The 23,342-nt window shown below is 38.7% G+C and overlaps 1 protein-coding gene across 10 annotated transcripts in view; it reads left to right on the forward strand.

Annotated features, from left to right (window-relative positions):
• The window catches only part of Sema5a (semaphorin 5A), a 435,987-nt gene that overhangs the window by 369,728 nt on the left and 42,917 nt on the right, over positions 1-23,342 (forward strand). For 9 of the 10 annotated variants that reach the window (XM_074077743.1, XM_074077739.1, XM_074077747.1 and 6 more), the window contains 2 exons: positions 2,941-2,958; positions 3,185-3,332. In XM_074077743.1, the coding sequence (XP_073933844.1) occupies positions 2,941-2,958; positions 3,185-3,332 (166 nt within the window). The remainder of the gene's footprint in view (positions 1-2,940; positions 2,959-3,184; positions 3,333-23,342) is intronic. The other variant, XM_074077749.1, reaches the window with a different exon arrangement.

A 23,342-nucleotide genomic window follows, 5' to 3' on the forward strand; every position in this document is an offset into this window, starting at 1 on the left:
CCCTCCAGCTGGGCCTTTTCCACCTTACTTACTGTTTGCTTCCTCAAACCCAGCAAGGAAAGTTTTCTTGAAATAAGGACATGTTGATCTTATATGACACAATCACATAAGTGTCATCCTGTCATCTTTGAAATATTCTGCTGGTTAGAAGCAAATGACAAATCTTACCCATACTGAGTAGGAAGGAGTTTACATAAGGTGTGAATTTCCGCAGGTGGAATGAGGGAGGCCCATTAGCGTGTATCCAATAGATTATCACACTTAAGGGTCTTAGGAGCCATTGGGAATTTATTGCAGGATTATTTTTTTGTCTTTATGGACATGTTTGCTTTATCCTATGATAAGCAAAAGTGATCTTCTCTGGTAGTTATAATCTCCTCTAGTGTGTTATCTTAAAAATTATGGTGGATTTGATGTATAGACCAGTTTTCCTGGTGCCATAAAATGTTTAATTATTCCAGAATGGCCTATTAAAGGAATGATCACTTCTCTCACCAAGGAGAAAGCAATTCTTTAAATGTCCCTGAATGGGTCAGGATGACAGAGGTTGCTGTGAGAAGCCAGCATAGAGCCAACCAGAACAGTACACAGTTAATAACATGAAGAACTATGAGGAGAAAGTTGCACAGTGTTGTTACCATCTGACCTACATGGGATTATGAAAGATCTTTTTTTTCCACAGAGAGTAGGTTTATGGAAAATTGGAAAATTGATGGGGAAATCATGCTGGGTCAGCTTTTAAATGTGAAATAAAATAACCAGTCATGGGCAAAATAAAATCTTAATTTTTAAATGCATCATAAAATGCACCTATTGCTTTAAGATAGTAGAGACCCAAGAGAATCTATGAAATTTCAAAACTATTTAATTTGTTATTTGGTAAAAGGTAGCAGCATGTTGGGGACTGGAGAAATGAGGAGACAAATGTTGGTCCGTTTTATTCATAAATTAATAAAAATCATTAGATGCTAAGGTAACTGTCTTCCCCTCTTCATGGTTGCTCTGCAATTTGGTAAGAGGGACTGCCCTCAAGGGTGCAGGTTAGGCGAAGGGGCATCAGAAGGACCAATTGCAGAGCAACCATGGGTAGAGACTGAGAAGGATTTGCCTCTGAGTAGCCAATTCCAGGTTGGATTCCTGAGTGAAAAATGCAAACACAAAGGACGAGATCACCTGGAAATTTCTATTGCCCTCTTCCCTTCCTTGGTAGAGATCTTGGAGTTCCAGAAAGTAACACTTCAAGAGGCCCCAGAGTGCCTTGTAGGACACAGGACAGCTCTGTAGAGTGAGAAAGATGGAAATAAGGGAAGGCAAGTCACTGACAACTTTAAAACACATCCCAGGAGATAATTTACTAACACCAGTGAAAGTGCAGGGCTACATGCACAGGTTACCCTGCAGGAGATTTTTAACTGTTATAACATGCTGCGTGCTTTCAGAGGTGACCTGCTGTAGGGAAAAACAAAAACGTATTTATGCACAATGACTTATTTTGCTCTGGGGAAATAAGCTTAGTTGCTGTGCTTTTTTTCAAAAGTCAAGGGTTTTATAAGCATTTTCAATAAGATTTTCCTTTGCTCTCTGTGTCTATATGGTTTTGTATGTGTGTGTACTTAAAAACTGAAATCAGGGACAAGAAGTCTAAGAAGTTCACACATTTTAAATATCATTGAATCAGTTTAAAAGTGAGAGCTTAAAGAATAACCCTTTTATTTCTCACTCCCCCCTCTCCAGAATGAGCTGAATGTGAATATTTACAGATAAGTGTGGAGTGTCCTGTTATTCTGAGTTTTCCTGACTTCCTCAAAATCTGTTCTCAAAACAAATGGCAGTGTCTTCCTGGAACCCTCCAAGCTCTAACACATGAACTAACATGTATTTATTGCAGTTCTACATATTTGCACAGACTTCCTAAGTACAAATTCCAAGTGCATATTAGTTCCTCACTTTTCTCTTGGCTCTCTGTTCTGCCTGGAGGTTACACACTCCTATTTAAAAGGTCCCTCTCCTCTCTCTGTGGCACACAATAGTGTCCAGTGGCCCTGACCTTGAGAAAGCAGGTATGAAGAGACCAGGCTGTTACCTTAAGAAGGCAACTTAATGCCCCTGTAATCTTAAACACTGAGAATATGAAGGGTAAGAACTAGCCAGAACATCAGCTACTCTGATGTTTGAATGTTTAGAAGAACTAAAGTATGGATGGTCCTTGACTCTAGAGGGTCTGTCGGCCATAGCCACTGAGTCTCCCTGGAAGTGACAGTGTCTCTAACCTTCAGCTGAGAGGCTGGGTTTGAACCAAATGTACCCCATTATGTTTGGTGATATTCAAAGTAACTTCTTCCTCTCTATGTGCTGTAACCTACAGAATGCCAAGCTCATTCCTTCTTGTTTTTCATTTGTTTATTTTTCTCACTTCACTTCATTTCACTTGTAGTGTTAAAGACCATAGAAAAATGTGACTCATCAGAGGATTAAAGAGGCTTAGGGTATTTGGCAAAAAAATTGGCAATATGTATGTATATAGAAGTCTAGTATTTAATGACTGTAAAATAATATTTATAAAATTGTGTAGTATGTCAATTTTTGAATAACCAGTGGTCTTTTAATTTCAAGGCATTTGATATCATTCTGAGAACCTAATAATAAATTTACAAATACTATAACCTAAGCAGTAAATGGTATGGGCCTTTATGCCAAACTCATGCTTTAGCTTTTTTCCAACTTATCCTAAGAAGATTGTGAGATTTATCTGGTTTACGAATGAAAAATGAATTCCAAATAAAGCTATGCTGACTTTGCATTTGTAATCTACTTTTGTCTCTCGATGTTTATGTTTTGAAGATAAATGCCCTATCTACATATTTTCTACATGCTCCTATTTTTGGGTGTCTATTTGAAGGGTTTTGTTTTGTCTTGTTTCCCCTTTAATTGGCTGCACAGGAAGATCCATCCTGCATTGTGAGTTCAGCATTTTCTTCATTGTCTGCCATGCATCCCATTGTGCACACACAGCATGGCCACCACCACATCTGCCTCCTGTATGGTGAAACCACTCCAAATACAACAAGCCCCACCATGCAGAGCATGCCCATATATCCAACATCTGGCCAGGGATGGAGAGTGGAAAGGCCTATGGCCTCACGTGACACTAAAATTTTCTTTCCTCTTGGTTTCCTCATTACAGATATTGCAATGAGCACCTGCTCTGCCCACCACACATGTTCTGGACAGGATGGGGGCCTTGGGAACGCTGCACAGCCCAGTGTGGGGGTGGCATTCAAGCTCGCCGCAGGACTTGTGAGAATGGGCCTGACTGTGCAGGCTGCAGTGTGGTGAGTAGGCTTCTCCTCAATCCAGATATGAGTTCCAAACTGAACACCCATTGAATGCTGTGCACACACTAGGTGCTCTACACACACTCTGTACACTGCAAGCACTGAATGTTGTGCACACAGCAGGTACTGTACACACACTGGACCCCTTTCAACACTAGATGCTTCACACACACTAAGAGTTCTGCAGTTTTTATGCTCTGCAGGTGGTATATGTTTTGTGAATATGGCATGTCCAGACGTGGTATATCTGCAGGCACATGATACTCACAGACTAAATCTTCAAATCAACTCTCGGCAGACACTATATGTTGTGCAAATATGAAATGCTCTATGAGCACAAGACCTGGTTTTTATCCAGCCACCAGATGCTCTGCACACATTAGAAGGTGTGAATCATGCAAGTTTCTCTGGTTAATGGGAATGTCTGTAGGAAATACTGGAAATTCAGAGTATTTGAATTAAGTGTTCACATATGGGATAAACTGCCCCAGGAGTTTCCCAGTTCCAATTTCTGAGCTATGTTCAGTCTGCTTAACTCTGGTCACTCTATTTGGTTTGGGAATTGCGATAATGTCCCCATGCTGGCCTCACACCAAGGCACAGAATGTAGAATGAACCCAACATACTCTGGGGACAGAGAAACTGTGGAGCCATTGTCAGAGCAAGTTGGTACCACTTCAGAGGAATAAAAGACAACTTATGGTTTTGTTTTCCTTCTGCCTTAGCAAGTCATATTTCTTTTAAGACTAAACTGTCAAATAAAATTCTGCTTTGTGAGCTCTTTTGAAAAGGCCCATTGTTGCTCACCCTGCTTCTCTGTAAGGATGACAAAGCATTGACAGCTGCTGGGTGGCCACCTCAGTCTCCTTCCCAGGTGCTGGCCACAGCATGACTGAGAGACAGTGGTGAAAGCTTGGTGGAGAAGCAGAACACAGGAAAGCCTGACTTGACATCCCTCCTCGTAGATCTTTGCAGTTGGTCTTTGTGACTCACCAACCCGTCATTTTGTGAGGCTGACCAGTGTCTTTGTGTAAACCTGACAAAACCTATGCATCCTAGATAATCTTGGAGACTTCAGAGAAAGGAAGAAGATTCTGAGATGCTGTGTCAGATCTTCTCCCAGACCCAAGGAGACTTTTCTTTTTAAGATTTGCAATTAATTTCCTCTCCATCACACTAGCATAGATATGGTAGTGGCTCTACTCAAATCTGTTACTTATCATAGAGGCAGTTTTCACCAGATCAGCCTGAACTAACTTTGAACCATGAAAAATTTACAGACAGACAGAGATAGAGAAATATCAGATGCTGAAATTCACAATTACTTATTAAAATGTAAAGGGTAAGCCTGTGGACACCTGCATGTTCGAAGAAAACCACTTGAATATGGAGTGTTTATTCTTGCTGCATTATTTCATCTGCCCTGCTGTCTTGGTGTACAAAAGCAGAGCTACACTTCCACATCAAAGTTTGTCTCACCTGCAAGAAACCTTGGGAAGAGATGACCTAAGTTGATCTTGCACCTTACATTCTAAATACTTAGCTGTGCAAAGAGTTCAGAAAACAATGCACACATTCACTTTTTACCCATGAATCAACTTCAGTAAGCACCTTCAAAATAGATTAATGAAAGAAAAAAATTTATATTAAGGGAAGAGTGTAGCAAATCTCTTAGTGAGTTACTGGAATATATGTAAGCATGTGTATGCATGGTGCATCCGATTATGAGTGTGAAAATTGAAGGTCTACAATATAGCAACTGTACTTGTTGCTTTGTTATAATATTGTGGTTTATAGATTGCTGGCTCAATGTGTATTTCTTTGTGAAGGATGTCTTTTATCAAGGTAGTAGCAGTTAGTATAGGTAATTTGTTGGTTTTATAATTGTGAAGTGATTGTGTTTTTGCCAATATCTAGTTGGATGACAAGTGAGGCATTTTGTTGTTGTTGTTTTTGGAAGTACTGGTATTTGAACTCAGGGCTTCACACTTGCAAAGCAAACCCAAGTCTCCAGGCCTTTTACTCTGGTTATTTTGAAACTAAGTCTCACTTTTTGTCTAGACTTGGCTGGACCGCGATCCTCCTATTTTAAGTTCCTCACCATCACTGGGACGAAAGGCATGTACCACTATACACAGTTTTTCCCTTGAAATGGAGTCTCCCAAACATTTTTGCCCAGGCTGCTCTGGAATAGCGATCTACCACATCTCAGCCTCCCACACAGCTTGAGATGATGACAGATGGATACCACTGCACCCAGATATTGGTTGAGATGTGATGCCACAAACTTTTTCCTGGGCTAGCCTCGAAACACTGTCCTCCTGATCTCAAGCAGCTAGAATTATAGGCATGAGCCACCAGCAGTCAGCCAAGTGATGCCATTTCTGAGTCTCAGTCTCCCTCTTTGAGGTGACTCCCTCACACCCCCAGCCACTGTAATTAGAGGTGGTGATGCAGGCTGGGTTCTAGAAGATGTTGAACATTTGACTTTTCCTCCCCACTCTCACTTCTTTGTCATCCCTGGGTAATAGCTGCTTCTCTAGGCTCCAGCTTATTAAAATGGTAGTCTACTAATGAAATGTTACGTGATCAGTAAAGGTCATGTTTGTGGAAAGTGTAAGAACCAAAATGTCCTCAGCATCACAGTGCCTTATAGAAAGAGTTGGTGTTTCCTATTCAAGTATGAACAGGTGTAAAAGACTCACGAATCTAACCTTGATCTAGCATTTTAAAGCTGAAATTTTCACTGTGAAATTTCAGTTTCACTTGTGAAATTTGTATGTCCTTGTCTTTGAATAAATCACTTTGCCTTTGTTAAACCTCAGTAAAGGGAAATTAGTTCAGAACTTTTTTAAAGGATGCTTGTGAGAGCTGTTGGTTCTTTCCTAGAAACTCTGCTCACAACGATTCTATTGTTTAAGGAGAGAGGACCTGAATTCTTGGGGTGGTTTGGGGAACAGATCATCAGGCACAGAGGGAAGGAAGGCCTAAGTCTTACACTGCCTCTTACCTGTGAGAATCTGTGTCCTGCTCACTGCCCTCAGGTCTGCATCCCTCCATCCCTGGTGGCTGAGCTCTGATGAGCTTGCAATAAGATGTACCAGGAGATTTACAGCACAGACACTTATTCCCCACTGCTCCTCTGGTCTCTGCAAGCCTGTGTCCTCTCAGAGCTGAAGGATTTAGGTCTGAGAGGCCCTTCCCACTTCCTGCTCTGCCTGAGAGTCACAGGAGAGCTTACTGCTCTTCCACCTCTGCAGAAAGGCATCTTCAGTTGAAATGTGGAGCTCTAACACTGACCAACAGAGCTCTTTGGAAGATCACATATAATACTTGACACTTACATATATTCTGTCCAGTGTAGAATCAAACACGAGCATTCATCACATAGAAATTACTATCATCAACCTTACTTTCATAAACTCAGCTTCAGGAAAAAATGTTCTATCCTTTAATAATAAATAATAACAATAGAAGGTATTTTATATTTTATTATATTTCAAATTATTTTATGTTGACATACAAATATTATTTCATATTAATATTTTGTTAATATGTAAATATTACTAACATTTATATTGATTATCTTTGGTATATTTGTGTTTAACTTCTTACCTGTTTTGGTAAGTGAGTATACTCATAATAATATTTGTGAGATTAAATCTTGCAAGTCCCAACTGACTGTGTGATATCAAATCAAATATTGAAATAAATTATAACTACATGTTTTAAATTATAACCTTGAACACTAGAATTATTATTTGGGCATGTCATGATAGCCTGAAATCCTGTGCTGCATATTAAAATAAATAATTTTAATTGAGCACCCGTTCCATGGCATGTTCTGTACTAAGGGTAGTGAAAATGTGTTGACATTCTGGAGAGGCAGTTTTCATTATTACCTCCCGCTCTAAATGGGAACAATCAACTTGAGAAAGATTAGTGAACTTTCCCCGTAGCATGTTTGGCACAAATAAAAATTGTAAAGCTATGACTCCATTTGCATAATTTACTTAGAAAGAAGCCTTACTGTTCTTCATTGCTATTGAGTATGAAGCATGTCTTAAAAGAAAGAAGAGTTTTTAGACAACCATGACTCTTCTCTTGTTCATTGGCACCCTTGATCTTCATATTATTGCGATCGTTCTCCTGCTGCCACACATGAGCGTGCCATCAGATTGTCTTGTCCACGGAAATTAATTGAAGATAAACCCACAGCACAAATTTTTGTCCTGTGTTCTGGCTGAAGATTACAACACGTGAAAAGAATGAAAACATAAAATGTTATGCTGTATGTTGCTTCTTAAATTAATGTAACCCAAAAATCCCTCGAGGGATAACAGATGTTTAAAAGTACAACTAAAGATAGTGTCACACACAGCAAAGATAATTTTAAAAGAGAAACACTTAGTACTGCATGCACTATATTTCTCACTGAAATATCATGCAAAGCATAAAGCAGCTGACCAAAAGCTATGATTTAAAATACCAACAGAGACCAAAGGGCAGAGATTTAGTTCCTAGATACAAAACATCTGGACCACAGAAGGGTCAGAAAGGTCAAGAAAAATAACATTACAATCAATACCAATACGTAATGTCAGAGGGACTCTGTGAAAATTAGTGAGAGTTGATGTAACATGCTCAAAATTGTGTCACATAACGGCCCTGTGGATAAACTTAGGAGCAAACAAAACCTGGGAAAAGGAAATTTAAGTAGATTGTGTTGTATGAAAATAATGACATTGTTACATAAAGTTTTATGTAGCACATTAAGGTTTTCAGAGTGCTTTAGGGAATGTTATCTCATGTATTCCTGCATTTCTAAGTGAGAAAATCAAGACCCACAGAAAACTAGTGGGGTACCTGAACCCTGCATTTGAAAGCAATACCTCAATCCAGGTCTTTTAACCCTGTGATCCTGAAGAACTCTAGGAGGCTGTGGACCTGCAGAAAACACAGAAGCAAAAACAGTGAGATGAAGAGGGGAGACTCATACTACACACCCATGATACCAGACCCAATAGCAGGCCTAAGCAGGTACACTTTGTATTTGTGTTAGCTCTAGTTTTATTTATTTCTAAAAACTGTAAGTTGATTTTGTCTTGGGCCAGTAATCTCTGAGCTGATTCAATTTTAAAGGACCTCACTAGTGGAACAAAAATTATTTTAGGTTGTATAATATTCATTTTTTTAAGACTGAGCTGCGTAATCTTCCTGCTCTAATTCAGAGTTTATAATTCAGAATCAAAGTTTGGGATTTGCTACAAGTCACCTCCTTTTCTTTAGCATTTTCAAAAATAGAATAATTATATTCATAATTTGGCAAAATATTAAATGACATTATGGACAATTTTTGTAGTTTTATTGCAAAAATGTTTTTATCTCAACTTCTGACAGTGCTAATGTCTAGATAAATATAATGGTGTAAATATATGTATGTGTATCTATATATAATGTGTTTTATCAAATATTTTCCAAAGATCTCAGTTATATAAATTATTAGACTCTGATAGAATTTTTATCTATGGACAATGCTATTTATTACTGAATTCCCTACTGTGCCTGTATCAGGTGAGCAACATTTACAGTGCTTTGCGGACAATTCACACCTGTAGTTTTAAGACCATTTCCTTTCTTCCTGAATTGCTAAAATGATCCCCAGCTCCCCATTTAATTTTTAATACTAAAATGCCATAAAGTTACAACAACCCCTTGTAATGGTATCTACTTTTATTCAAATGGGACACTGGCACTACCTTGTGTCATAAAGCAGGGAGGGAGGGAACCTGGGAGAGGATGAACTTTTACAGTTGAACAGATTATCTTGCTTCCTGGTTCATAATGGTCAGTGCTATAGCTTGGAGCTTAAATGTTCCTCCAAGACACATGTATTAAAGGCTTGTTCCCAGCCCCCAGTGCTGTTCTGAGATAGTAGAAGCTTTAAGTGGTGGGGCCTACGGGAGGAAGCTCTATCATCCCCTGAAGGGGATATTGGGAACCCAGCCCCGCCTGTTCCTCTCTCATTTGCATCCTGACCATGAGCTGAGCAGTTTGCTACACCATGTGCTCCCTCCCATGATGTGCTGCCTCACCACAGGTCTAAAAGTAACAGTGCCAACCAATTGCGAACTGAAATTTCTAAAACTATGGGCCAAAATAAACCTTTTCTCTTTACACATTGATTATCTCAGCAACAGAAGCTGAATAACTCAGTTAATTTGCATTGTATCATATTTGGTGTCTCCTCACTTCAACAGAGATTTTCTAGATATCTATAGTCCTCCCTTGGAGAACAGATATATTTTTATGACATAACACAGGGAGTTTTCTCCTTGTACAGTTGTTTTGTTTGCGTTGGTCACATTTGTTGGGTGTGATGCAAACATATGCTCGATCACAGGTACTCGTCTATTGTCAGTCTGTTTAAGCTTATGTCTCGGTTAAAGTACTGTCATAATGCTTTGCGCCTAGATTCATTTCCAAATTTTAATTTGCTGCCTTTGACAAAACATCCCATCTCACTCACTGAGATGACACCTCCTCCTCAGGAGCGATGTATGGATGTGTCTGCAAGATTTCCTTGTTTTATAAGCTAATTGGCATTTCTGGATTACATACAATTTTTTATCTATTGTTTATGAAAGTACAGTTTTATAATCCCAGAAAGACAATTTTCTTCAATAAAACTTTATAAATACAACCAGGTAATTAATTTTAATTTTATTGAAAACATACAAAAATTTTATAGATGAAAACACTATCATCATCTGTCATCACAGCTGCTGTGTGCTAGGCGTTGCTTGAAGCACCTCTTAGGGAATTTGTTATTTGTTTCAGTGTGTCAAGCGATGTGCCATTGTTATCACAGTAATTGTCATATGGGTCTAGAAGACTCAGCTCATGCTTTGTGAATCCAGGCTCAAGACCATGCATTCATACTGAAGTCTACATGTTTCCCTGCTACCCTTTGTGATCTCATGTAGTCTTTGAAAAATAATCTTAAAAAAAGGTAAAGACTGCCAGTTTCCTGTTTTTAAAATATACTCCAATGTACTTACAGAAATTAGTTTTACCCAGCTGACTACGATCCGCATCAATTTGAAAAAACAAAGAATTTTAATTAACATCTAAAAAAAATTGCTTATTGAGAATGGCAGCCTCTCCTGGTGGCTTCAGAATATGCACATAACCGATGGTTCAGAGACTTGAGAGGATTCTTGGGAAAATCCCCACATAACCAGATGCACCACAGAAGAGATGCTCACTCCAGTCTTTTTGCTCCAAAGCCACTGAATACAGTCAGGAATGTCATGTACTACGTAAATCCTAGGAAGTACTATACATAATATGGATATGAATAGCACCTTTGTAGATGGACTGTGCACCCTGGGTGCTGCCCCAGCCCTGGTCTGAGTACATAAAAGTCAGCGAGTTCTTCAAAGCCTCAGAAACATGTAGGGTCCTACCCTTCATTTTGGAATGCATTCTGTATGGTGGAATTGATGCTGAGAGGGGCAACCCTCATGTCTTAGCTTGAGCTGTGTTTAAATTAGAGATTTTTCACAGTGAGAGTTTAGTGTAGGTAGATCTTGGAGAGCTGAATCTATAGCAGTGGAGGAATATTGGAAGAGGAGAGGAGGAAAGAGAGAAAGCCTCTTTAGTGTTCCTAACAGACAATGCTGTGGGCAGCAGGACTGATTCCCTCCTATGTCTAAGAAGTCTGAAGATGCCTCTAAAGATTGTTTGACCCTCATGGCTCCCCTCCAATTATGGATGCTCCCAGGCTGCACCCTTACATACCTGCAGTGTCCTGGGGGCTGCAGAAATGACCTCAACATGAAAAGATAGCTGTGTCCCAAGAAGATGCTACTATTGGAGAACACCCCACTTCCCTGCTATAGCTAAGACTAAGAGGGAAGCAGGTCTGTTAGTCCCAAATAACTTGCTACACCTGCTTTCAAGGAAGCACATCCTGACTACACTAGAACTGATAAATTAATCAGAGCAGCATTTCTGAAACTTCAGTGCAGTGGCTGGAATTAAATGTTGCTGGGGTCTATCCAGCCTTCAGGGTCCCACAGACCAGTGAAAACTTCCCAGAAATCAAAGAGCTTGGAGTACTTAACACTGGGGCAGAAGATACTTCATTTTTGTCAGGCATTTTTATTCAACATCATGATTCTCGATTACCTGGACCAGTTCTTGCCTTGGATACGTGAAAGAAAAGTTGCTGAATTTCCCAGGGAAGGTCTCTATGCTCCCTAGAAAGAGACACAAGGAGGAATACTCTTTCTTTGGAAACTGGTATTAGGAAGGCAAACATGCTGCTGCCCACTTGCTGGTAGCCTGAGGGGATCTCCAGGTCAGCAGGAAGGCTGGGTAGGAAGCAGAGATGTGGACTCCAAGAGGCTCCTATCCCTCCCAAGGATTCACCATTGCTGATGATGGGCTGATGTGTGAGATCCAAAGATTTCTTTGGCTTTACCTTCTTTGAGTCAAAATTTTTTAACTCTTTCTCCTTCCCTTTCCCTTTAGGGAAGAACCCTTAAAATATCATGTAATAACTGATATGGAAGGCATGTTCTTCCTTACCAATTGTTGTAGTTGACTGAGATGATCTACAGGTTTCACATGAGATGTTGTAGATGCTTTTGACATTGACGTTTGAGAAGGAGGTCATGGGATGAACTGTTCCATTGCACTATGGTTGTAAAACGCACTCACTTATATTTGCAAATATTCTTCTCCAAGGGAAATGATTGATCTCCCTGGCTGAAACTTGATATTACATCGTCATAATCATGGGAATGAAAAATTTGTTTTCTTTTCTTTTGAAATGGCTCAGTGAAGAGCTTGCAAATATGAAAGTTCAGCAGAGTAAAACTGCCACATTTTCTTAAAAGAATCTTGAGTATTTTGAAAAAGTTAATATCCATACACAAAATTGAGTAGTATGGAAGATGGCCACAAAAGTATAAGTTGTCTAAAATTTAGCATTCAAAGTTTGGCAATCAAGTTTAAGAATGATGCATGACGCAGATGGAGAGAAAAGAAAAATGATGGATTATAGGAATTAATCCATCAAAAAATCTGCCTCTAAGACATATAAATAATCATCCACGAGCTTTGGAAATTGCAATTGGTATAGAGAGCTGGAATATTTCACGAAAATGTTTTATTTATAGAGTTGGAAGAGTCTGTTGCCCAGATTTCTTTGACTTTACCAAAAAAATGAGTTTTTTCTTCCTACACTAATTCAAATGCAGTGATTGAAAAACTAATTGAAAGGATAGATTTTCATGAAAATCAACTTTCTGCTGTAAAAGTGACTAAAGTCACCTACCTATACACACTCACACACATACACACACACACACTTCTGCTACAGTTTACCAATCAATTCCATGATAAAAAGTTCTCTGACAGCTAATATTAAAATACCTAAAATGTATTCAGGAAGCATGATAATGGTATTTCTATCAAATGGCCACGAGTTTACAAGTCTTTCATAGGTCCAGTGAGTACACAGTACATGAAGAACAAATAGATTCTTTTAAATGCATAGCAAGTACAATGCTCAGCTAAAGGAAATCTCTTTTTAAAAGTCTGGCTTTAAAATATTAAAAATAAGTCATTATCTATGGACTCCTAAATTTAAATCCTTAATAGAAATTCCTTTCAAAATAACCCAAGAATTCTTTTTCTATGTGGATGTTCAGTCTTCACAGCCCTGTTGACAGTTTTAGACTAATCAAGGATGGTTCACACAGAACACCTCTTGCACCTTATAGTTGATTCAATGCTCTCTCCAAATTGTGCACTTATTTTTGGTTAGATTTTGTAGCTTACCTTGTCCACTTCCAGTTGTACAGATCCTTGTCACTGAAATTAAGAGATTGCACTTGGAGTAGTGTTTCTTGTTCACATTTGTAAAAAAGACATTAAAGTTGACCTCCAAGTGATGTTCTCTGATGTTTTCCCACTGGCCTACAACTGTGGACAGACTTCCTGCCCTGGTGTGCCGTTTGTAGTGTCAAGGACAGTCTCTTGCATTCATTTAGAGCAAACTACATCTTTGGTGGTTCATTCTCCCTTTCACCTTTTAAAAACCCTATTTTAGTCCAGTCAAGTATATCCATTGGGGCCATGGTTCCAGAAGGCATTTTTACACCTATAGCAACCTGGATTGTGATTGCAAGAGAACAGCATAATCCCATCCCACTCTCCCAACCTGACATCTGTGGCTTCATATGGATATTAGCTCTGCTCACCATCATACAGAAAATATGTAGACAAGGTGACTTAGAACCTATTTTAGACTGTATAACTTAAAGGCCACCATATTGATCAGCACGCTCATTCTTAAAACCCTTTCTAAAATCAAGTGTCACCAAACACAACCCTGCACTGACATCCCTCTGATCTAAAGATTTTGCCATCCCCTAGGAGACTACGATGTGTCTGCTATGGTCTTCATTTGGTTTATTCAGGTTGGAAGACCTGTATAACTTATGGTCTTGGGAGATGTTTGTCTAAACTCATACTTCTGTATTTAGAATCTAAGCATCTTGATTTTGGTCCTATTTTTCATTCTATCATTTATGTAATAAATATTAAGGTTTTTGCCCTGTGGTTGGCTCTAGGGATGCCAAGGTGAATAAGAGAAACACGGTCTGCTTAAAACCGAGGAAGAGGCACCCAGTTGTAGTCTGGGTACCAGTTGGCTTGTGATGATATGCTTATGTGCGGTGCAGCTGTTCACAGCACACATTTAATACTGACTTTTAACTAGGCAGGATGGGGGTTTGCTGTAGAAATAGTTCATGTGTGTGCAAACACAGCCAGAGGATTTTAAAATAAGTTTTTATCTTCTTATCCTGGTTGGGTTTTTTGAGGGGACGGAGGTTGACTCATGGCAGAGTGTACTTCCTTTGTAGAAGTAACTTAAATCTTTAATTATATCAACAGTACATTTTAATTTGTGTTTTGCTTAAGATTTGCCTTTTCCATTTTTTTATTATTTCATCTGAGGGCCTCCAGTGGTATTGAACATATATAATTTCAGTTGTTAAAATAATTCACATACATAATAATTTTCAAAGCAACTAATAATTAACTAAAGAAGAAAGCAACAGATGTTGGAGGATGAAAGATAATTTGCTCTAAAGCACTGAATATTTTTCACAGATGTTGTGGTTTCTTCCTTTCCAAGTGCTTAGTTTAATAGTAGTAAGACTTTCTAAGAATCAGAGCCTAGCACTGAACAGTTCTGTGTGACTCCAGGAAAGACTACATGCAGCTATTGCTATATTTAGATTTTTCAGTAATATGTTCAAATGGAATGCAGGGTTGCACTTAGAAGCTTTCAACATTTCTCTGTTAAAATCAAAATGCTTAACTGCTTTTCTCTGTGGTCTGATAGTGAACCACAATAACTGATGTTCTAAGAACAGTTTGTCTCCTCATTTCATCCCACAGAATAGTTTTTCTAGATCTATTTGACCAGCAAAATTTCATGAGGTTCTGCTTTGAAAGACTCAGTTGCAAGAAAGACCTTGGTGGTAGATTTACTCATGCCATGTCACATGCTTGCATCATTGTATAAGCCATGCTGTGTGAGAAAGGAGTATCACAGAGTATCGTTTGGCATCCTGTTTCTGTTTATAAGGTGAGACATATTCAACATCTGTTCCAGTCCTAATCCCATGGAATTATGGAATTACCCAGTTTGGAACTATTAGAAGGTAGTCATCAAAGGAACTCTAGTGTCATCATGTGGGAGAAAGAAATGGCAGTGACCAAAGGAAAGAAGCTCTGGAATCTGCGTAAAAAATCATTAAGGTTTTGAAACCAGAAGCACAAGTATAGCCTCTCACATGAGAGAAAGAGAAAGAGAGAGAGAGAGAGAGAGAGAGAGAGAGAGAGACCAAGCACATGGAATCCAGACAAGAAAAGGTGTCCTCTGATATTCATGAAAAGGAGTCCTCTGATACCAGGTAGTTTTCATTAGGAAGCTTATTTAATGGATTTCCTTCTCTTATCTTCTTAAAACTGTTAACAGATTTTACCGATAAGGCCTTGACTTCTGTTAATGAAGAGGAGAAAAGGAACTATCTGTTACACACACCTTTTTTGAGAATTAATTTCTCTGATCTTGGTGTGATCTTACATGATAACTATTCATTAACTGTGGAAGAAAATGAAATTCTCAGTGACTTCAGAGACTGATTTATTCTGTTGTCCTGTGCTTTGCAGAATTTCCAGTATCTCATCTGTATGTTTTGCCAACTGAAAATTTTGAATACGTACTAGATATAAAGAATTGATACTATGGAAGCTATGGGGAAAAAATGATACAACAAAATCCTTACCCTTAAGGAGCCTATTTTCCAGCTTAGCAGAAAACTAAATCATTCATGTGATTAGAAAATAAAGGATAAATCATGAATACAGAGAGAACCAGTACTACACCAGTGTTCAGAGGAAGGGTTTACTTCTGGCTGGAGAGGCAAAAGCCAGGCAGGTATGGTCAGAATTTGCTCATGCTGAGATGGGTAGTAACCCTCCCCAGGCCTGCAAAGGACAGAGGGGAGACCACAGAATGAGGGGTGCATATCAGGAGCTGTAAGAACCATCACTTGTGTGGCTTGAAGATGAGTAAAGGAACATGACAAGACAGATTTGGAAATTAAGTCATTGTTCACAAAAAGACTTGAATACCAGGCTGAAGGTCATCCATACCCCCACCCCAAACTTGCTCTTGCAGTTACATAGTTGTAGCTACCTGCCTTTCTTGCGTTAATATTTCACCAATATAAGTCCGTTAATGATTACAAAAAACATAAGCTACATCACATCGCAAGTTATTTGCCCTTAATAGGGAGAAAATCATGTTGATTTTGCTATCTAGAAGAAAAAACTTTCCAACTATATGTACATATGCATTGCTGTGAAGCAAATGTGTGTGAGTGTACACACATGAGGGCAGACAATTCTTTCCCAGTCATGGCTTGAACATAATTGCAACTTCTGTCTTTATCACTGTTTACCTCGGTTGGTGCTCTTAAACTTGAAAAACTCAATTTAATGTTAATGTTTACCCAAAATATGTTACGTGTGCTCAAACTTAGTCCTCTTTCAAAGAGGAAGGTTTCATGGCACCTGTACAAGACAAACTACTTTGTTCCTACACTTTCTAATAGTAATAAGAAGACATTTTACGATCTTAAAATCAGGAAATATTCTATTCACTATTGTTTTCTCAATACCTAGGAGAGTATAGGAGGGGGAATAAGCAAACATTATATTAAGTTTTTATAACTTAATTATATAAGTTTTTATAACTTAGTTATTAAACTTATGTATGAATTTTTAGAGACAATGGCAATTTGGGAAAATATTGTCACTCTTTGAATTATGGCTATGATGCATGGTGGTGTTCTTGTCTGTGTTTTGTTCCTTCTTACAGTCTCACACAATGGCATATACTTTGTGGTCTGTGCCCCCTCAGACAGTTCACACCCAGATGGAGTTGACTTCACTTCACATTTAATTTTCCTTCCACTGCTATTTGCCTATGAATGTTTTGTTTCTTGTTCATATTCTTAAATTATTTCAAATTCTTTTTAATTAGCTTCACAAGACTACACCATACTATACAAATTTAGCACTGAAACCAGTATGCCTGCAGTAATGGTGGGCAGAGTTCATTAAAATTGATTTTTGTAATAGATTGTAATTGACAGTGACCTTCCAAGGCCTTATCAGGCCCCCATCAGCAAAACTTGAGTACATATTACTAATGCAGAGCACCTAATTAAAAAAGAACATCTGAATTTAGTATTTTACAGTGGCACAAATTCCAACACTTGAGCAACTCTTTATAAATAAAAAGTTAAATATACTAGCCCTGAGACCATTTTGGACATCACAGAGACTTCATCAAATATTGTCTTATTTCTCGTGGTGCACGGCTTGGACATCAATCTAAGTGGAGTCCTGCTCAATTCTCTCAGCAAACAAATCTTAAATATCTCTGCCTTTGAGCTGTGGTGCAAGATAAATGACTAGGTGGAATATGAGTCTACTTGAGTTGCTATGCTTAATCCAAGGAGACCTCACTGTGGGAGGAGAAAGAATACCAAAGACCAAATAATACAAGATGCTGGTAAAAAGGGTCACACACATACAGATGCTGTCAAGCCCCTTGTACACAGGTGAGCTTCTCTAAGATAGCCCCATGCCATCACTGGGTGTTTAAGTGGTTGTGGAGATTTCAAGGGACTCACTGGGACTTTGCATGCAAATGGTGTTGCCCAGTCACTTGCCACAACTAAGGGAGCTGGCATTCAAGTTCAGTGAAGCCTTGGTGTTTCACTAGGAGCAAATGTAGGGGTGTCTCTCCTCTGCCTCTGAGGGCTATGAGAGTTGCTTCTCTGTCCATTGAAGAACCTTCCTGGTTTCCTCTACAGCAAAGGTGTTTGCCTGTGAGTCTCTAGAACCTTGGTTTGTTTTCCAATGCATTGAGAATCTCATTGAAAGAAACAGGCTTTAAACTCAAAATCTACATACTTTTGGCCCATTGGGACTGATATTAAATTTTTAAACTACAATTCACTGGGCTGTCAAGGAGATGTAATACCATGTGTGTGTTCTCTCAAGGGATTTGGCCATCTTTTTCCTTGGGTGCACAGCTCTTATGCAGTCTTCGCAGGACCTTTCTTGCTCTCAGTTGTCTTCTCTGTCATCCTTAGCTGTCATGGAGTCATTGCTCTTTCTGAGCACTATGGGCCACAACACAGCAAGAGCAATATGGACAAGGGAAATCTTGTTTTATCCTGACACAAACTGTTAATTTGTAAAATTCTGGCAACTGCCTACTACTTTCTACCTGATTTTTGCCCCTCTCAAAGTTACCAATGGACAGTACAACTGTTTTCTGAGTAGACACTGTTCCTATTCCTTAGCAGATTTGCAGTCAGTCTCCCTTTTGTTGCTATGACACTACTATTTGGAAAGAAGCCTCTGAGTAAGAGAGTGTGAGTTTGCTGTGGAAACACTGATTTTCGTCTCCTTGGTTTAGAGACAAATTCTAGCCTAAGTACTTAAGGTAAATAAGATAAGCTTTCCACACAGCTACTTACAGCAGTACTAGAATTACTACAAAAGTAAGCTTAACAGGAGTTAAGAAGCCTGGCTCTTAGAGGCATGGTATTTATATCTCAGTAAAGGATAGGTGTTTAGTTGGCACAGTTCTAAGTGATGAATCATATCCTATGTATCAGGATCAAGCCACTGGTGAACATGAAGTTAGAGAAAACTGAGGAGGCCAGGACTTTCGTGTGCTTTCCTCCACCATAACTGTGGTGATATGTGATGGTAAACACCCTGACAGCACAAGGTTCTTATGTTCTGGCATGGAAGAATCCAAGAAGAACACATGGACTTCGTAAGGGAAATAACAAAGTTTATTATAGGTGAAGGGGGAAGTGAGTGGCAGGTATGGTCTCTGCCAGGCGGAATGGAGGGGCCATGAGCAGAAGAATAGCAATTTATGTTTTAAGATGTTTTTATTACCATCCTTATCTTGGAAATGGGGAAAACCTATTTCCAAGCCATTTCTAGTCTACAGTAGCCTTTGAGCTGGAGCAATGGGGAATTTGGGGAGAATCATGCATATACTTATGCTAATTTTCAGGTACTCTAAGTCCATGCAGGAGGAAATTTCCACAATTCCCTCTTTCTAACTCTGCAGCTAACAAAAGATTTGCAATTGAAAAGGAGCCCTCCCTCAGGTTCAGAGTGGGGGTGTGAGAGAAGGGTTTAACCTGAGATGCTCTAAATTAAGCTATACAGAGATGTAAGAGCCCTGATCTTTCCCTGATTTCTATCTGCCTCACTAGGAGCACTGACCACTTGTGAGTTGCTTTTGTGTGGGTTAGAACATATTTCAACAGGCTTAGGACATAGAAGCAGTCAGCATGTTCTCATGTAAAGAATGGCACCCCTTCTTCTGGGTACAGACACCCTTGTCAAAGCTCTTGGCTGAGGAGGTGATGCCTGCTGAATTTCTCCCCCCTACATCCCCACAAAGGATCTCCTTTTATGTGGTGCATAGACTGTAGACTCTTCTTGAAGCAAATTTGTCACACACATATATATTTACATTTCAAGTAAACTCATGCATTCATGGTCACTGCATATTTATGATGACCAGGTGGAGAATATTGTAAAGTACATAATTTATAGTAATAAGACTAACAGGGAAATAATGGTGCAGTCATTTTGGGAAATATAGAATAAAGATTTGATAAAATTCAACACTCATTCATAATAGGTTAAAACAATAAAGAGTAAATGGATCTCCCTTAATGTCATGAAGGAGGTCTATTAAACTCTTACAGTAAGCTTCCTCATATTTGGTGGTGAAACATTAGAAGGCTTTCCATCAAAGCCAAGGAAAAGTCAGATTCTGCCAGTTCTCGCTAGCATTCTGTATTGTGCTGGAGATCACAGGCCACTCAATATAGCAAGGCAAAGAAACAAGAGTGAGAAAGGTGGGAGTGATTAATCCCAATGGTTCCTTCCAGCTCTTTCACCTGTGCCTCAAAGGTCAGAGATTATTAGTTAAGGACTGCTCATTAAATATCTTGTAGCATTTGACATTGTAGTCTTTGGCAAAAAAGACTAAGGTGAGCTTCTGTAGTACCCGTGGTGGGGAGTTCTTAACTTGGAGGTCCCCTGGACCCTTCCCCACTTGAACCATAGAAACTTGGTCTTTATCTCTTCTTACTGTTTACTGACTGAAGAGTTGCTCAGTATTTTCCAAGATTTTGGACACCAAGGAGCAGATGTTACCACACATTACCCAAGAGATGGTGGTTTGTTTTCTGATGCATGAACCACATTAGAGCCATGTTTTACTGCAGAAGTGTTGTGAGGGCTGGTGCTTTCCAAGCATTGCCTGCTGTGTAATAAATAGGAGGTGTCCAGTGCTTGGCTAGAAATAGAGGAATGAGAAGTAGATTGTCACTTCCTTCATGAATCTCACAGTTTATACGGGAGATTCTTACACCAACCACTCAGTGAGCATTGCATCCTTCACCAGATCTAGGGGACAATGGTAGCATAAGGAGGAAGTAATATTTGCAGAGAAGGCAGCAGTTTTGGCAAAGTCACCAAGGCCTGTAGCCACAGCATATGTTTTTAGATCATGAAGGTAGTACCACATGGCTAGTGTGCTGGTGAGGGGGCTGAGAAGAATGGAGACCATGTAGTTGGTCAGACATTTCTAAATATCTAGAAAGCTAAGTACTTTGGGTTTTACTTTGCTTGTAATGTGGAGCCACAGAAAAGTAACTAATACTAATTAATTTGCCCAGTGTTGAAACTGGCACCATGACCTACCATTCAAAATCTCTAGAGCCGCCACTTGTGCTATTTTGGCTATGAGTCTATGGGTTGTGTGCGTGTCTGTGTGTGTGTGTGTGTGTGTGTGTGTGTGTGTGTGTATTTAGGCTTCCAATTACTGGTGTCATTGTGCTTGCCCATATAAATTCTCATTTGAACAAACCTAGCATCACCATCCCCTGACATTTCTTTAATGCCCTCATGGAATATAGATTCGAATAGCTCATGGTGTAATAAAATCAAATGAACTCTAATCCTAAGAAACATTCTAAAAGACAAAATACATTTTTTTCTTATTATAGTACAAGAGAAATCTTAGATGTCTGTAGTCATGCTAACATGTCGCTTTTTCTTTCTATATACATACATTTGTAGTAAAAATTAAGTCATCTTCTAGGAGGGCAGATATTTTTATGCAGTTCTCACATGTAATTTTCTATCTAGATGAGTAGGAATTGAAACAAAAGCAGTCAATACTGCACCACTTTGTGGTGTTTCTTAGAAGAGAAAGTAAATCAAAAAGTCATCCAAAGTACAGAATCCTAAGTATTTCAACTGGGGCATTTTCTATGAACCTGAAGGATGACTTTGAATAATAAACACTCCTACATTTTTAAAGAAGCAATATTCTGGAACAGAACTGATGGTGCACTTGCTGATTTTGATAATCTTATCTATGAATTTCACAATAAGTGACCCCATTAAATTTTTTTATGTTTTAGTATATGAAAGTGTGTGTGTGTGTGTATAGTGAAGATAAGGAAAAAGGCTTATACAGCTAAAAATTAGGATTATCTATACAGCAAACAGGGTAAAGAAATATCTGTGATGAAAAATATAGATTTGGAAGCAGTTTATTTGATTATTTAATCACCATTTTATGTTTTCGGTATGTATAGCCGAATGATTTACAAATCATATTTAAGCAGATAAAAATCCCTAACATGCAATAGTCTTCAATCATTAATTTGGATAATTATTTATTTTATAGGAAACTCCCAGATCAAGAAATGGTTTTCTATCATTTCCATAAATTCAGTATTTGAAAGTGTAGACTTTTCTAACATGTAAATTTGATCTGAACATTGTTGGTATGTTAAGTGCAGTGCAGTGCAGTCCTCATTTATGTGAAAGCACCCATCAGTGATGGCAGGAGGCATCGGGGTCAGGTGGAAGAAGCAGGTAGAGACCAGGATTTTGCTAACCCACACCAGGAAAAACTGCAATGTCATCATATCTGACTGCATTTGACTTTCTCTTTGAATCTTGCTCCCATAAGCTTATTATATCACATAGGCAGAAGTAGAGGGAAGTCCATGAGAAGTGAGCATACAGAAAGCAGCAGAATTATTTCTTGACAACCTACAACTGTAAAAAATATGAACAGATGCATGGAATGTGCAATGGTAAAAATCAAAGACAAATCTAAATCATCAGAACTGTTTTAGTAAAGTCAGCGCTCTGTATCTGACAGGGATGGGTTCCAGGACCCTCCTCAGATACCAAAATCCATGGATGCTCAAAACTCTTAAACAAAAATGCCACAGTATTTGCATATGACCTGTGTACATCCCGCATATACTTTAACTCATCTGTAGATTTTTATGATACCTACTACTGTGTTAACATCATGTAAATCATTGTTCTATTCTTTAGAGAATAATGACAAGCAAAACTGTCCATACATGTTCACTATAGATGCAACTTGTTTTTTAAAATATGTTTGATCTGCACTTGATTGAATCTGTGGTTACAGAACCTATGGATACAGATTACCATCTATAATCAGTAAGCAGTTAGAACCTTAATAAGCAATTAAGTTGTGAGAGAACAAGTTATGAATCTTACAAATAAGTCTATCAACAGTGATCCTATATTGTTGTGTTATGACATTGTCACTTATTTAGATAGAATACTTGCTTTTGTGAGAAAAAACACATCTCTTTTGCTGGAGCTTAGAGAGGAAAGCCAATTGTATTTTGATAGATAGCAGGATCATCCATCCCCCTGCCACTGCCACCCAACAAACACACGCAGTGGGAATCAATCTTGGCTATCAGTAATAATTGTGTGTTCTGGGAAGGCCACCTACATATTTCACTCTTTCCATCTGGACTGCTCCAGAACACTACGCATACATCCCGAACACTTATAAAATTAGAGCCTAAAGTCTTTTAACCCTGATTAAGAAAAAATAGTTAGACCTAACTATTTTGACAAGGTGCTCTTTTATTACTGACTTTTATTTTCTGAGATGAAAGCTTAACGTTTCTTAAGCTTAATATTGCAGGAGAATTTTCCTTTTATTTTCTATTAGCAATGATACTGCACTCTTACAACATGGATGATTTAGTCAAAATTTGTTACTCAAGTCAATAAAAATACTCAATGTGTCCCACCTCTGGCACTGTGACCAAGGAGAACAGTGTCACCTTTGTATGAAATATGTCTGTCAGAAAACTGTCCCATGGGATTGGTCAGTTTTATGGCCTTGTGTTATTTAATATCATATCCCTCTTACATCTTAAACCTTGTGTTTGTGGAACTCACCACATGCTCCCTTGAACTTAATTTCACCAGTTAATATCCAAAGCC

This window comes from Castor canadensis, chromosome 6 (genome assembly GCF_047511655.1).
Source record: "Castor canadensis chromosome 6, mCasCan1.hap1v2, whole genome shotgun sequence".
In the NCBI taxonomy this organism is placed as follows: Eukaryota; Metazoa; Chordata; class Mammalia; order Rodentia; family Castoridae; genus Castor; species Castor canadensis.